The sequence below is a fragment of the Genypterus blacodes genome, unplaced genomic scaffold (genome assembly GCF_046128005.1).
Source record: "Genypterus blacodes isolate CSIRO-AG114 ecotype Tasmania unplaced genomic scaffold, CSIRO-AGI_Gbla_v1 ptg000143l_1, whole genome shotgun sequence".
Classification (NCBI taxonomy): Eukaryota; Metazoa; Chordata; class Actinopteri; order Ophidiiformes; family Ophidiidae; genus Genypterus; species Genypterus blacodes.
This window is the reverse complement of record NW_027466945.1, coordinates 1,358,392-1,370,807: the sequence shown is the minus strand read 5'-3', so window position 1 is coordinate 1,370,807 and position 12,416 is coordinate 1,358,392. Positions and strand designations below refer to the sequence as shown.

Genomic DNA, 12,416 nt, shown 5'->3' with positions numbered 1-12,416 from the left:
CCATGCAAACTGTCTGTCTGTAGGCTAAATGTATAGTGGTCAGGTCAGGTCTGTTGACTAATTGTATAGTGGTCAAGTCTTTAAAGGTGTGAATATGCTTGTGTGTGTGTTTGTGTCAACAGAGGGAGCTGACTTCAGCTGGAGATGGCCAATACAAAACCTCAAGAGGATTTACTGTTTGATGTTTGAAGGTGCAACCTCTGAACAACAATATCTGCTTTAATCTACTTACGTTTGTTCTCTCTTAACGCCATTAAAATGGAAAACATGATCCTGGGCTGGCTGGCTGAAACAAATACGAAAATAGTTCGATACAAACCTGCATAACCATTTTAAAAGCAATGCAAAATGGTGCTTTCTGCCACAAATGGATAAATGAGTAGTATAGTCTGTTTCATGTGGAGTAAATAGCTTTTAAAAGTCTATAATGACCTAGAGTTCCAGTATTCTGATTTTAGCAATATATTTCTGTGCACATACACAAATAGATTTAGGGTCCACAGACAAAGAAACCTATGACTATCTACTGTAATCTGCTATCCAATCTACTGTGTCCCCTAAAAATCAAATGAATCTAGTGGGTGATCACTGGGTGAGAGCCATTTTATACCCGCTGTTATATTAAAGTAGTCATGTCCCCCGTCTGTGATTAAATATAAGGAAACTAATATTGCACAATCACTTACAGGAATCACTTCAAAGTTGTTATTAAGGCAAGTGACTGCAAACAAAAAGGTTTAAATGTTGAGCAGATATGTGTGGACAAATTAGCCTGTCTGTGGCTCAACCTGACCGCCTGACTTGATCCCCCTCTGATACAAATCAAAGTAGCCATTCAATAACAAGTGCCCACTCCAGAGTTCTTTTGAACTGAGGTATGTGTATTGAGATAGACTTTCTTGGCATTGAAAGGCAACAGGACGCACCACTTCCTCCATAGATCTGTGTAGTTAAGCAGCAGAGCCCAGAGGAGTTCACTGTTTTCACAACAACACCGCTTCAATTGATTGACATATGAACCAAACTGAGAGCATCACCAAAGGAAAATATGTACATGTCACACTCACAACATATATTTAAGAATGCAACTGGGCCAAAATATACTTGAAAAGGCCCATAATTCACCTAATTCTAAATAAAAGGGTTTAGTTATGTAATTGCTTAAACATATGTGCTTATGCCAAAATATTTACAACATGTAAACAAAATATAGATGGTGCTTACTCACTTAAATGTCACCGTATATGCAACTCTCTAAACATTATAATATGCGGAACGTATATGAATGTGCCTGCGTGTAATTATTCTAATGGCTGCAAATCCTTAAATAAAATCTGATATGAGGTCATTGTTGTCATCTAGCACAAACAAATGCGGGTCTTGAGGAAACGGCAGCTTCCGACCTGCTTTCTTTGATGGCGTCAGGTCCGTTAGAGCTTCATCCATTCCAAAGCAGATAAATGTTTTCTCAGCCGATGTGTATTGAGCATGAAGACCCCATTAAAAACGCCTTAAAGGGGACCTGCGGCCGATCCACCGGCCCAGGTGCGACGCTTTCACACCTCCGCCGGCCTGCAGACGTCTGAAGTGGCTGCACGGCCGCTCCAGTGCCAGCCGCCTCTGATGGCTGCCCCATTCACACATCCGCACAACGTCACCTTTGATCGCTGGAGGATAAAACTCCTCCGAGCACTCAGGCCGCTGTTCACTCTTACACTGGGATTAGGAAGAAGAAGATGTCTGCGGTTCACGGGAATATGAATCCTTTCCAGATGTATCACGAAGGGCCTCTGCAGAATAACAGGCTGGTCAACTCAGGTAGGCGACTCAATCTAAATTTAACATCTCCGTGGTTTTAGCTTTATGCATTTAAATTTACGTAATGCATTTAAATGTACTCGGAGTTGTGGTTTTCTGTGGCGTTTGCTCTTTAATTTCCCAATTTAACCTCTGAAATGTTGCGTTTTGTTTAGATTACGGCGCCCCAGATGCGACAAACTACTTTTCTTCAAACTCTGTGCCAAGAGCAGAAAAGTGCGTGGCAATACTGACGCACAGGAGAAAGAGAACTAACTTCACCCAGCAGCAGATTGAGGTGCTGGAGAAGGTTTACTCTGACACTAAATACCCTGACATCTACCTCAGGGAGAGGCTGGAGGCTCTGACCGGACTACCCGAGTCCAGAATCCAGGTAATATACATTAAATGCTGTATTTCTGGATTATTTTGAGGCTCTAACACACACTTTCTACTCTCCATATCACTAAAAAACCTTGGTATCCTGCTAGTTACACAAGATTTATGGAGTAGCTGCTCTGTCCTCACTGATTTCATGTTCCTCTAATTTCAGGTCTGGTTCCAGAACAGAAGAGCCAAATCTCGGCGCCAAGTCGGTTCATCTGTTTCTATGAAAGTCTCCAGTTCACAAGGAGCACAAGGAAGCTTCAGCCAACTGCAGAGCAGGATGGGCCCAGAGAAAGGTTATTATTATGCTCATGCTTACTGGGATCTGAGCTCTTGTCTGGATCCACTCCACAGTCTAATAGTCAGTTTGCTTCTTTAGAATACTGCAGCCGAATCTTTATACTTTATAACTTCAGTTCCTTTAGTTTGTATCTGATACTGCCTGACAAATGACTTTTTATTCACTTTAAACTAAATGTTCTACTCTTTCCGTCTTCCAGTTTATGATAACCACGGCGCTGAGACACACAGAATGGGAGGCTTTGCACTGGAGGACAGTTTCAGACCTACTTTGTGCCAAAACACAGAAGGCAGGCACAGGGCCAGACAAGCAGCTCAAGCCAGCAGCTACGAGCACAACGTGACCTGCATCTACGACAAAGAGGGTGCCAGGGTGAAGCCGGAGCAGATGCAGCGTGATGAGCTCAGTGTGAATGTCCCGTGTTGTAACGTCCATCTGTACCCGAAGGAGAACGCACATCTCCCCAAGGTCCCGGCCAATGTGACTGGCAACGTGACGAGCAGCCTCGGCCCCAAGGTTCTAGTGGAATACGACAATTTCCCACCAAACAAAACGATCGGACCAGAGATGAAAGTTGTGATCCCTCCCATCCCGACACAGATTAATTTTAACAGGTCGTCCCCGAAGGATACCGCCGGCCAAATCCAGTATCCACAAGCGAGGGCCACGGGGAACCAGTTCAACCACTTCTCTCCAGTTCACGCCAATGAGGAGCAGGACTTTTCCGACTCAGATTCCGACTGGGAAAGTGAAGCCATGGCTGGATTTGGCGGCTTCATATGATGAGCCACTATCATCGGGCTGTGTATGCTCACAGCTCGCAAACCATTACTGCAAATATTGTGTATAAAAAGGAAAATTCTTATTTATTGTAAAATGAAGTGTTTTTGATTTTCATGTCAATCTATTTTAAATAAGTACTAAAAACACCTCTTGTGCTTTGTCATATTATGTTTAATATAAAAAGACAAACATTTATATACACTCTCATATACAATTTTACAAAAGTCAAACAGGAGATTCTTTGGGGGGGGGGTGGGGGGGTATTGAATTCAGGGTTACATCTATGATGTAAGCTTAGTGTAGGGATGCAGCGACAGCCATGCCAAACTGGGGAAAACGCCAAGATCATCTTAGCAATCAAATCTTCAAAATCCCCACAGTTTGCTCTCCTATATAAAAATACCAAAATCTCTTCAGTGCACACAAAATTACAAAAGCCATTTCTGAATACATGGCAGAAATGTGGATAATAGTACTAGCAATCAGAGGTATTGTACAAATATCTACAATTAACAATTTTATAAAACATTCTTTACCCTCCCCTGTGCATACCATCAGTGGAGTCCAGGGACAACACTTCAACGCAGGGAACATTTAGAGATAGTAAAATATTGTTTCACAACCATACACCTACTCAAAAATAAATAAATATCGACTACAAAAGCTGCAAGAATCAATGTTTGGCACGTGGGACCAATAAATAAACTTTTGGAGAAGTGTATCTGGAGCATAGTTTAAGACTCTTCACTTCAGACTTTCAGATTTGTTGTCAATTTTCCATACAATAAAATGGGTGGATTAAACACTTACAGTATGACATCGTCCCTAAATCCCTTTTGTCAGCGCAGAGCTTTAAGGAGGCCGGGCACAATTCTAAACCATGTCACTGGGACAGCCGAAGTCCTGTTGTGTTTTGCCGGTCGTCACGGTGATTTGGCCTTTTTTTCCGTCGCACGTTTGTGATGTTAAACAAATAGATGGACAGCATTTGCGTGTGCATGCGAGGATGAGCCCCTCAATCAGACTGCGTTGGTGTTGTTCGCAGAAAAGGCGTGCAGATTGCCCAGCTGACTCAGACCGCTCTGGATGTGGGCCACGTGGATCTCTACATTGTTCTGGAAGCAGCTGCAAAGAAACAGAAGACGGCGATATCGTGTAACGGTTAAACACCTGGAGGTTGAGTGACGTCATGAATGAGTGAAACTGCCTGCAACAAAATAGTTGTACAAGTGTGCCTTTACAATGATGGACCATCTCCTTCAGTGGAGTGAGCATACAGCAGTGTGTTGCCGTTACCTGAGGTTGGAGGGATCTATCGATGCCTTGATGTCATTAAGAGAGTCAGTTAGTGATTTGAACTCAAACGAATTCAGGTCTCCTCCGTCTGCCAAACACTGCAACCAAACCAGATCAAATGGATCAATGGGTGCCTCTGATCGACTTATGCATGTACACGTAACTGAATGAACGTGCATTTGGACATTCTGACATATCATCAGAAAAAGAGATACAACAGACATACTGTAGATATAGGCAGAACCTGGTGTGCAGAGCTGAAGCAGCACTCTACCTTGATCTGAATCAGCAGGGCGGTGAGACGGGAGATGAGCTGTGTGAGGCCGGGGCTGGTCACACTCTGCTGCCCATCCTTGGGGCAGTTGGTAAGCTGGACCATCTGCTGGGCCTCGTCTTCACACCGCCGCCGCAGGTCTGTCGGGCGGTCTGCTGGAACCATGCCCTGATCGGGAGCGAGCTGGACGGGTACAAGTGATAGGCGACATTTTACAGAAGGCTCCATTATGGTGGCAACACAAGGAGTGGCATGTGAAATATCCAGGTTCAACATGTTTGAATAAATGATGTCAACATTTGTAGTTAGTAACCATTTAGAGTAAAAACAGATAAAGCGGCATTTCAGTGTTTCTGTGTGTTTCTGTCAACGTACCTCACAGCAAAACTGCTGGACCTCATGCAGCACCTTGTTCAGATCTTTATTGAGCTGGTCGAGCTCCAGCACCGTCGTAGCGTAGCGCTTCTGGAAGTCGAGGCCAATAGGCATCGAGTACGACTTCTGAACACACACATAAATATGGCGGTTATGTTTAAGCGACATTTCTGGGTTTGTATCTCAAAAACCTTGTATATTTTCCGAAGCAAAAAGTGTTTCTTATCTACCAGTTTCTCAGCCTCTGTGTTCATTTCTTTCAAATGCCTGATGTGCTCCTTTTTGATCATCAAGATCTTGGACAGCCTCGTCTAGCCGGTCAAAGGATAAAGAATTGACTTAGACTCAAATAAAGACGGAATATGAAAGTTCATAGCATTCCAGCTGACAGAAGTAGTTACCACTTGGATCAGGAACTTCACAGGAAATCCTCCCAGTGTGTCTCCCTCGGCGCCAGGCAGCTTGTTCTGCCATGGTGACTGGCTAATGAGTGGGTCATTGTCCTATTTTATGAAAGACACAGATTAAGAATCGACAACAGGCAGCATATACAAGTGTGGTACAGCTCTCGTTTGATACTGGGTCCCAGTACCATGAGGACAGGAGTGGTGGCAGACTGGTAGGCCCCTCTGGGTGGAGTGGTCAGGTTCTGCAGGTAACGTGTAGTCCGGTGCTTCTGGGCAAAGGCTGAAATGGGCATCGTCTCATTGGGCTCATTACTCTGCGGGGAAAGAAACGTTTCACTTATTACCGCATAATGGACAGACATTACGAAAATTCCTTAGTAAATGAACGAAATGTTTAGAGGACATGGTGAGACAACGGGGAAATCTTACCAGGACTTCATAGTCGGGCACAGTGTGTGTTCCCAGGCCGGTGCGGTCGAAGGTGACCCGGTAGGTGGCAGCGCTGGTGTCTACAGCGTCAATCTGCCCAGTGAACAGGCCGTCATGGACGCCTCGAAGCCGAGCTGGTAAACAGAGATGATAGCAGACGGGGGGAGGGTTGATGAGACATCTGACGCAATTATGTCAACATTACACGTGCCAGATGTCCTGCTGCATATAAGGATGTCCCTGCTGAGTGTTTTACTCTGATCTCAAAGTCATATAAAGTCATCAAACTTTCTGCTGATACAAAGTCCTGATCCAGTTTTATACCTTCCTCCTGAGCAGAGCAGAACAAAGAGCACTCCGTAGGCACAAATTACAATTAGAAAGGCTTACAGACTCCTAGACAGCATGTGTGTGTTCTATTCATACTGATTGTACAGTATGTTTGCTCCCGAGCCCACAGAGTGAGTGTAGTAAATCATCCTGGGTTGGCAGGATTCAAGTCTACAACTGCAGTGCAAAACTCTCCAAAGCTAATTGCTCTGAAGGACTCAGGGGAATAATTGGAACAATAAAAAATGTTTTCTGTGCCATTAGTCTCCCTAATTCATGATTAAGTGGTCATTAAAATATTCTTGCACTTTTTCTGCATCCTCGCACTCCTTAATATGGTTTGCTTGTGATGCCTGTGATCTAACCAGAAATATGATTTCCTTCTGTTCCGACTCGTAATAGATCATGCGGCAAATTAAAAATGCTAATTGGGATCGTTAACCCATTGTAATGAGAATAACGCTAGCTGACTTTTGCCAGGCTGCTAGAAACGGCTCAGAGTGTTGTGGGTTCATTTTACCAGTGACTTTGGTTCCTATGATGAGAGGCAGCGGAATTTCATCGGGAAGGTCTTTGCAGTTGGACACGTCCGACAGTTTTCTCTGCTGCAGCAGTCGCATCTTTTGCCTCTTCTGCCTCAGTGCTGTTCGCTCTTCAGCAAAGAATGCTGACGAACATCTGGACCGGACAAAGGAGAAACATGGTGAAATAACAACTATTACTTCTAAACTTGTACACATTAAGCCTTCATGTGAGGGACCAATGTGTTATAAAATACTATATACATACAAATACATCACCACATCCTTCTAAATAAAGACAAATACAGTGAAGAAAAGTGCTCTAGCTTGTGGCTAAAGCTCTCTGATGTGGCGTACCGACGAGGTTTCCCCATTAGTCTCCGGATCGTTCCCCACTCAACCCTCGTTAGCTTTCTTGTTTTCAGGTCAGGGAACGCTTCCTTCAGACACAGGCAGAATTCATTGTCACCCTCAAAGAGAGGTCTGAAAGAGACATTAAAGGGGAAACAAACATACATTCAGTCAGAAAGAGACTCGACCCAACATTCCACCCCTCTGTTACAGTACACAGACTCAGCCCAGCTCCACAACTAGTCCACTATTATTTCTTATAATACAGCCACTTGTGTGTGCCTATGCCTGTGAAGGTGCATGTGAGACTTTACCTGTCAATGTTGGAGTAGAACCATTCGTATATGCACCATTTGTGAGCTTTGGGTAGCTTTAGAAGGTTTCTTAATCTCAGTCCAATTTTCTGTGATGCCTTCTTATCTGGTGTGACCACATTCGCAAATTTCTGCAAGGAAAGACATTAAAAACAGCAGCAATTCAGAGTGAGTTCCATTTGTATAAAAAAGGGGAAATAAGTGGATAAAACCCTTGTTCCTGATGTTTAGTCTTTACCTGTGGCGTGGTGGAGGCTCTCTGGCTTCTCCGAGGGGATCTGGAGGTGAGACGCTGCTGTGGTTGCTCCTCCTCCTCCCGGAACAGGCGGCTTCGTTTTGAGCTCCGTGTGGGCTGGACGGGTAAATACAGACAGTTAATGCTCCAAAACAATGATACAAAAACGTGTAACATCAGGCACAAGCAGCTACGTTTAAAGAGGAATCGAGTGATTAGACAGCTCAAGACTGGCATGAGCCTGATTTGTGGCTACAAATCACATCTGTGTATTCTGCAAAACCAACTGAGTCTTTCGCAATCCTTCCACCCCCAGGATATGACAGATTTCTTTCACTTCTTCTTAATGTTCTGGTACCTAAAGTTGTCCTCATTTCACTTTAAAAGCATTACACTTTTGACATTTATCTCACCGTGTCCATCGTCAAAGAGGAATGTCGTCCTCTGGTGTTGTGAGTTCTGGGGAAGTTGTTCTTTTCATTCAGAGTATTGGACAAACTGCCCTCTGTACAGAAATCCATGTGTTCCAAAAAGCATTAGTAAATAGAAACAAACAAAGAATAGAACATTCCTTCTTTTCTATTGTAAATTAGACTGATAGAAATAGGGGTTTTCTTGTATAAAAACAAAATTCTTATGTCTAAACCTTAATCTCTGTTAGCAGGAGGTGGTTACTCACTTATAGGTAAAACATACCGTGCAGTAATCATGTCATTAAAACAATAATACAATTAAGATTTGAAAGATTATGTCTCTGTGTCTTTAGATTATTTCATCTTGCAGGTGTGATACACTCGTACCTTTTAGACTGACGAGGGCTTCTGCTGAAGAGCCTGAGGAAGAAGAGAAAACAGACCAGTGTTGTGATATAAACAATGGGTTATAGAGACACTGAACCAGTTAATAAACCTGCAACAAAGAGGTAACTGAGCAACGCACAAGTACAAAATTGGTGATAAATAAATGTGTGCAACCAAGAGGCATTTGGAAATGAACAAAAGCTACTGAACCTTCGCTTAAAAATGTAAATATAGCTCGTAGACTGGGAGGCCTAACTGAACTGTCAGGCAGATCAGCTGGAGATCACATCCAAAATGTAGCTAAGCGAGCTAACACGACCACATCTACAAATACACCACAGCGCGGACATTATCTATGTTACAGCGGACTGAAGAGGCGATTAGAGCTTTAAATTGAAACGTATATGCTCCAACTTCTGCCTCCCGAGCTTCACAACATGATAAACAACACGTTAGACAGAGTAACGTTGACACACTTAACCGGAGCTAGAGGTGTCACAAAAGAGGAATAAAAACTAAACCCAGCAAAATACAGAGCTAAGTAGCACCTAGCGCCTGTGGCTACATATAGAATGATATACAAGCGTTATAAGCAGCCCTTCATTTTAGAGAAGCACTAACGTTAGCAGACATTAGCTCGTGGCTATGCTAACGTCATTTGTTTACCCACTAGGCTAAAGTAAGTGGCTCAACTCGAGAGTTAGCTACAGCTAGCCAGTCGAGCTAACAAGCGTTAGCCGACTTGGACGAGACCGGCACATCTCTACGTCTAAAAAATACTTTATAAACTTTACCCAAACCTTGAGTTATTCATTACACGACACAAACTGCGTGTTTATTTGTAGCGCTTTATTTGGAAAACGCCAGAGCGCTGCGTGCTTCCAATGCAAAACTCCTTGAATTTGTGTTGTTACTCACTCTCGTCTAACAGCTGGTCCATCTCCGCCATCTTGAATTAGCCGCGCCGCTTTTTCAAAGACTTTGTCAAAATGCATTCTGGGTCGGGACGCTAACTGGAGGGCGATTTGACAAATATAAATACACCAAATACACCGAAACGACGCTTAATAAGACACTTTTAGCTTCATAATTATATAGAAATGAATAAAAAAACTAAATACAAATGTAACATATATATACAAAATCTTCATGGAAGTGGCTCGAATACAGTTGCACATCCTCAAAGTAGAACTGGAATCGATTTGAGTTGTTGCTCTTTGTGTTGCTGTTACATTACAATATTGTGAAAACGACTATAAATCAGCTTGACTTGAAAATTATGATGCAGTTTTTAATTTAGATGATTAAAAATAGCACTGCATGTCTTCTTTGATTGATACTGACCTTCATCACGGAAGTTTCAACCATAAATAACATTTCTTTGTGTGTCTGTTTTTGTAATAACTTTACAGGCATGTATTGTTCTCATAGTAAACGTCTGCTTCATTCGGCTTGCCATTTAAAGTTAAACATTATTATTTAATTGATATCATTTACTATTTTAAGTTAAGTGGACTAATATTTTTTTTTTCAACATGTGCTATGGCCAGAAAAATAAACACAGCTGTTCATTGCGTCACTATCCAATAACAGTCCTGTAATAAATACTGACAAAATACTGTTACTACTTTCTTACACTTTATATACAATCAACCAATTCTTTTAAACACATTGGGCAAAGTACTTAGTCTTAAGAACTGCACAAATATATTTGCACAAGTGCACGTTAAAACAGAATAAGAGAAAGAATGGGGAGAGAAAAAGATCCTTGCCCTGGATCTTTTGGATCATCTTGGTCTGAGGAATGTTTCACTGTACTGCAAATGACTGAACCATTTGACAACCATTAACATTGAAAATCCATGGTTATCTACCAGAAAGCTGATCACTGAATATAAAATTAAGTCAAAACCTCTCACACATCATAATTCATTATCACATGAATGTCCACAAGAGGGCAATGTCCCCATACAGTTGAACAATAATGGAACACCCCATCTCCTACTAGCAGAAGTGCTTTTTTATGACACTAGAAGTTAAAACTGTATTTCCCTTCCGTCTACCTGTCATCCCTCACAGAGTTGACATCTGTCTTCTGAGCTGCATGCAGTTTATGGTGTGATGCTGTGGATGACATGTATGGCACTGGGGCTGGAACTCACAATCTCACCTCTCTCTTGCCTGACACCCATAAGCCAGCAAGGGTGCTGCTCACACTGCCTGTGTGTGTGCCATCTGTGAATATGGCAGATTTTGTTTTGTCATGCAGGCTTGTAAAGTCCTTTGAGACATTGTATGTGATATTGGGCTATACAAATACATTTGCGTTGATTTCTGAGACCAGCATGGGCCTGGTGACAAACAGAATCTTCTCAATTTATACACTCCTCTGGACAGGGATATTACAGACATCAACAACATGTGATTGGCTGTGTTCCCTGGAGAAGATAAAGTCTACTTGTCAGCTTATTCGGCTCTGGAAGACAATCACAAGGATATACTGTTTGTCGAGTTCATCAACTCATTGACCCCCTATGGAATACCTGACCATATAATGAAAATGAAGAACCTGTAAGCAGGTCCTGATCGAACTCTCAAGAAAGGCCAGGATGGTGATAGTGCAGATGATGGACGGGGTGATTGTGTGTAGGGACACACAGGGGTCAAAGGATCTGCAGGAAGTATGTGCAGCCTCTTGCAAAAACAATCAATTCTGAAATTACTCAATTTCATGCAGAATGATTTTTGATTTGACCCACACGGTTCATTGGTAGGACTCACTGAACCACAACGATCTTTTTGTCAGATGTGAAGCCACATGGACTGTGTGTCAGGTTTCCGCTATTATCACTTTCCTACTTTCCCAGTTTTAGAAAATCCAAAATAGCCTCATTATTGTGTGTCGCTGCTGCTGACAAGTGCATCTTACACACTGGGGTGTCATGGCTAATAAATAGATCCACCCCCAGTTAAAGAGATGTTTGGAATAATTATTATCTGACTATCTGACAGCAGGGGCAAATGATGGGAAAATGAAAGACTTTAATTGCATGTCAGTGGGTAGCTGGAGTTGCAGTTGAACCTCATGTATGAGATGAAAGCAGCTATAGGGCAGCCCTCCCAGGATGCTTTGCTACTGGTGGTGGCGGCGGGAGCAGAATGAAGGGTGAAGATGACTCCTGCCCCCCTGGCATCGCCTGGCCACACATCCTGACATTATATAATGAATTCTACAGAAATGTGAAGTCAGTGTTATTTACTCAGAGGGTATGTGTGTGTGTGTGTTTCCCTACAAACAAACCAAAAACCAAGCCAATATTCTGCAATCATATGAAATTCTCTAATATCAGATCAAAATCTGGCAAAGGGTCAAGCCACAAGCAACAACAAAACATAATACAGTAACTACTAAAGCAGTTAAAAAGAAAGAGATTTAGTTATACGCATATTTAGAAAGTTAAAGGGGGTTTAAACTGGGACATTTAAATATTCATGTTTGTTCGCAACTGTAGCAGTAAACACACCCATTTCAAACAAACAGTGGTAAGAATCGCAAACCTTAACTAGCTGAAACGATGACGTCAAGCCGAGCAGAAAGCAAAATCAATGATACAGCGAGGAAGACTTAGTGCTGTCTACTGCCAGAGGACAGCAGCTGTTCATTAGCGCCTGATGAGAGAAACAGGTGTAATATTTGTGACACTTATTGGCTTATTGGAGCCAGGTTTACCATAAACAGACACACACATACACAGAGAGAGAGGGAGAGAGAGAGAGACCAAGCACACAGTTCAAATCAGTTTGTGTGAGAGGAGC

General features: G+C 42.6%; 2 protein-coding genes across 2 annotated transcripts; one reads left to right on the top strand and one right to left on the bottom strand.

Moving 5' to 3' along the window:
* The first annotated feature begins 1,736 nt into the window (after positions 1-1,736).
* Positions 1,737-3,268, top strand: mixl1 (Mix paired-like homeobox). Its single transcript, XM_076165274.1, has 4 exons — positions 1,737-1,818; positions 1,974-2,191; positions 2,351-2,480; positions 2,685-3,268. The coding sequence occupies exons 1-4, from the start codon at positions 1,737-1,739 to the stop codon at positions 3,266-3,268; spliced, it is 1,014 nt and encodes a 337-aa protein (XP_076021389.1).
* A 516-nt stretch (positions 3,269-3,784) lies between these two features.
* Positions 3,785-9,570, bottom strand: lin9 (lin-9 DREAM MuvB core complex component). Its single transcript, XM_076165400.1, has 15 exons — positions 9,519-9,570; positions 8,601-8,633; positions 8,214-8,305; positions 7,804-7,917; positions 7,566-7,696; positions 7,258-7,383; positions 6,900-7,057; positions 6,050-6,183; positions 5,806-5,934; positions 5,615-5,716; positions 5,444-5,524; positions 5,214-5,339; positions 4,839-5,021; positions 4,565-4,662; positions 3,785-4,393 (listed from the first exon to the last, which is right to left on the bottom strand). The coding sequence occupies exons 1-15, from the start codon at positions 9,547-9,549 to the stop codon at positions 4,288-4,290; spliced, it is 1,644 nt and encodes a 547-aa protein (XP_076021515.1). The 5' UTR covers positions 9,550-9,570; the 3' UTR covers positions 3,785-4,287.
* Between the last annotated feature and the right edge of the window lie 2,846 nt (positions 9,571-12,416).

Excerpts from the sequence above, each read along its gene's own strand:
- mixl1 (XM_076165274.1), top strand. The coding sequence starts at position 1,737 with ATGTCTGCGGTTCACGGGAATATGAATCCTTTCCAGATGTATCACGAA. Across the intron at positions 1,819-1,973 it reads TAACAGGCTGGTCAACTCAG|ATTACGGCGCCCCAGATGCG; the intron begins GTAGGCGACTCA and ends CGTTTTGTTTAG. Across the intron at positions 2,192-2,350 it reads TACCCGAGTCCAGAATCCAG|GTCTGGTTCCAGAACAGAAG; the intron begins GTAATATACATT and ends CTCTAATTTCAG.
- lin9 (XM_076165400.1), bottom strand. The coding sequence starts at position 9,549 with ATGGCGGAGATGGACCAGCTGTTAGACGAGA. Across the intron at positions 8,634-9,518 it reads GGACCAGCTGTTAGACGAGA|GCTCTTCAGCAGAAGCCCTC; the intron begins GTGAGTAACAAC and ends CTTCTTCCTCAG. Across the intron at positions 8,306-8,600 it reads AGCCCTCGTCAGTCTAAAAG|AGGGCAGTTTGTCCAATACT; the intron begins GTACGAGTGTAT and ends ATTTCTGTACAG.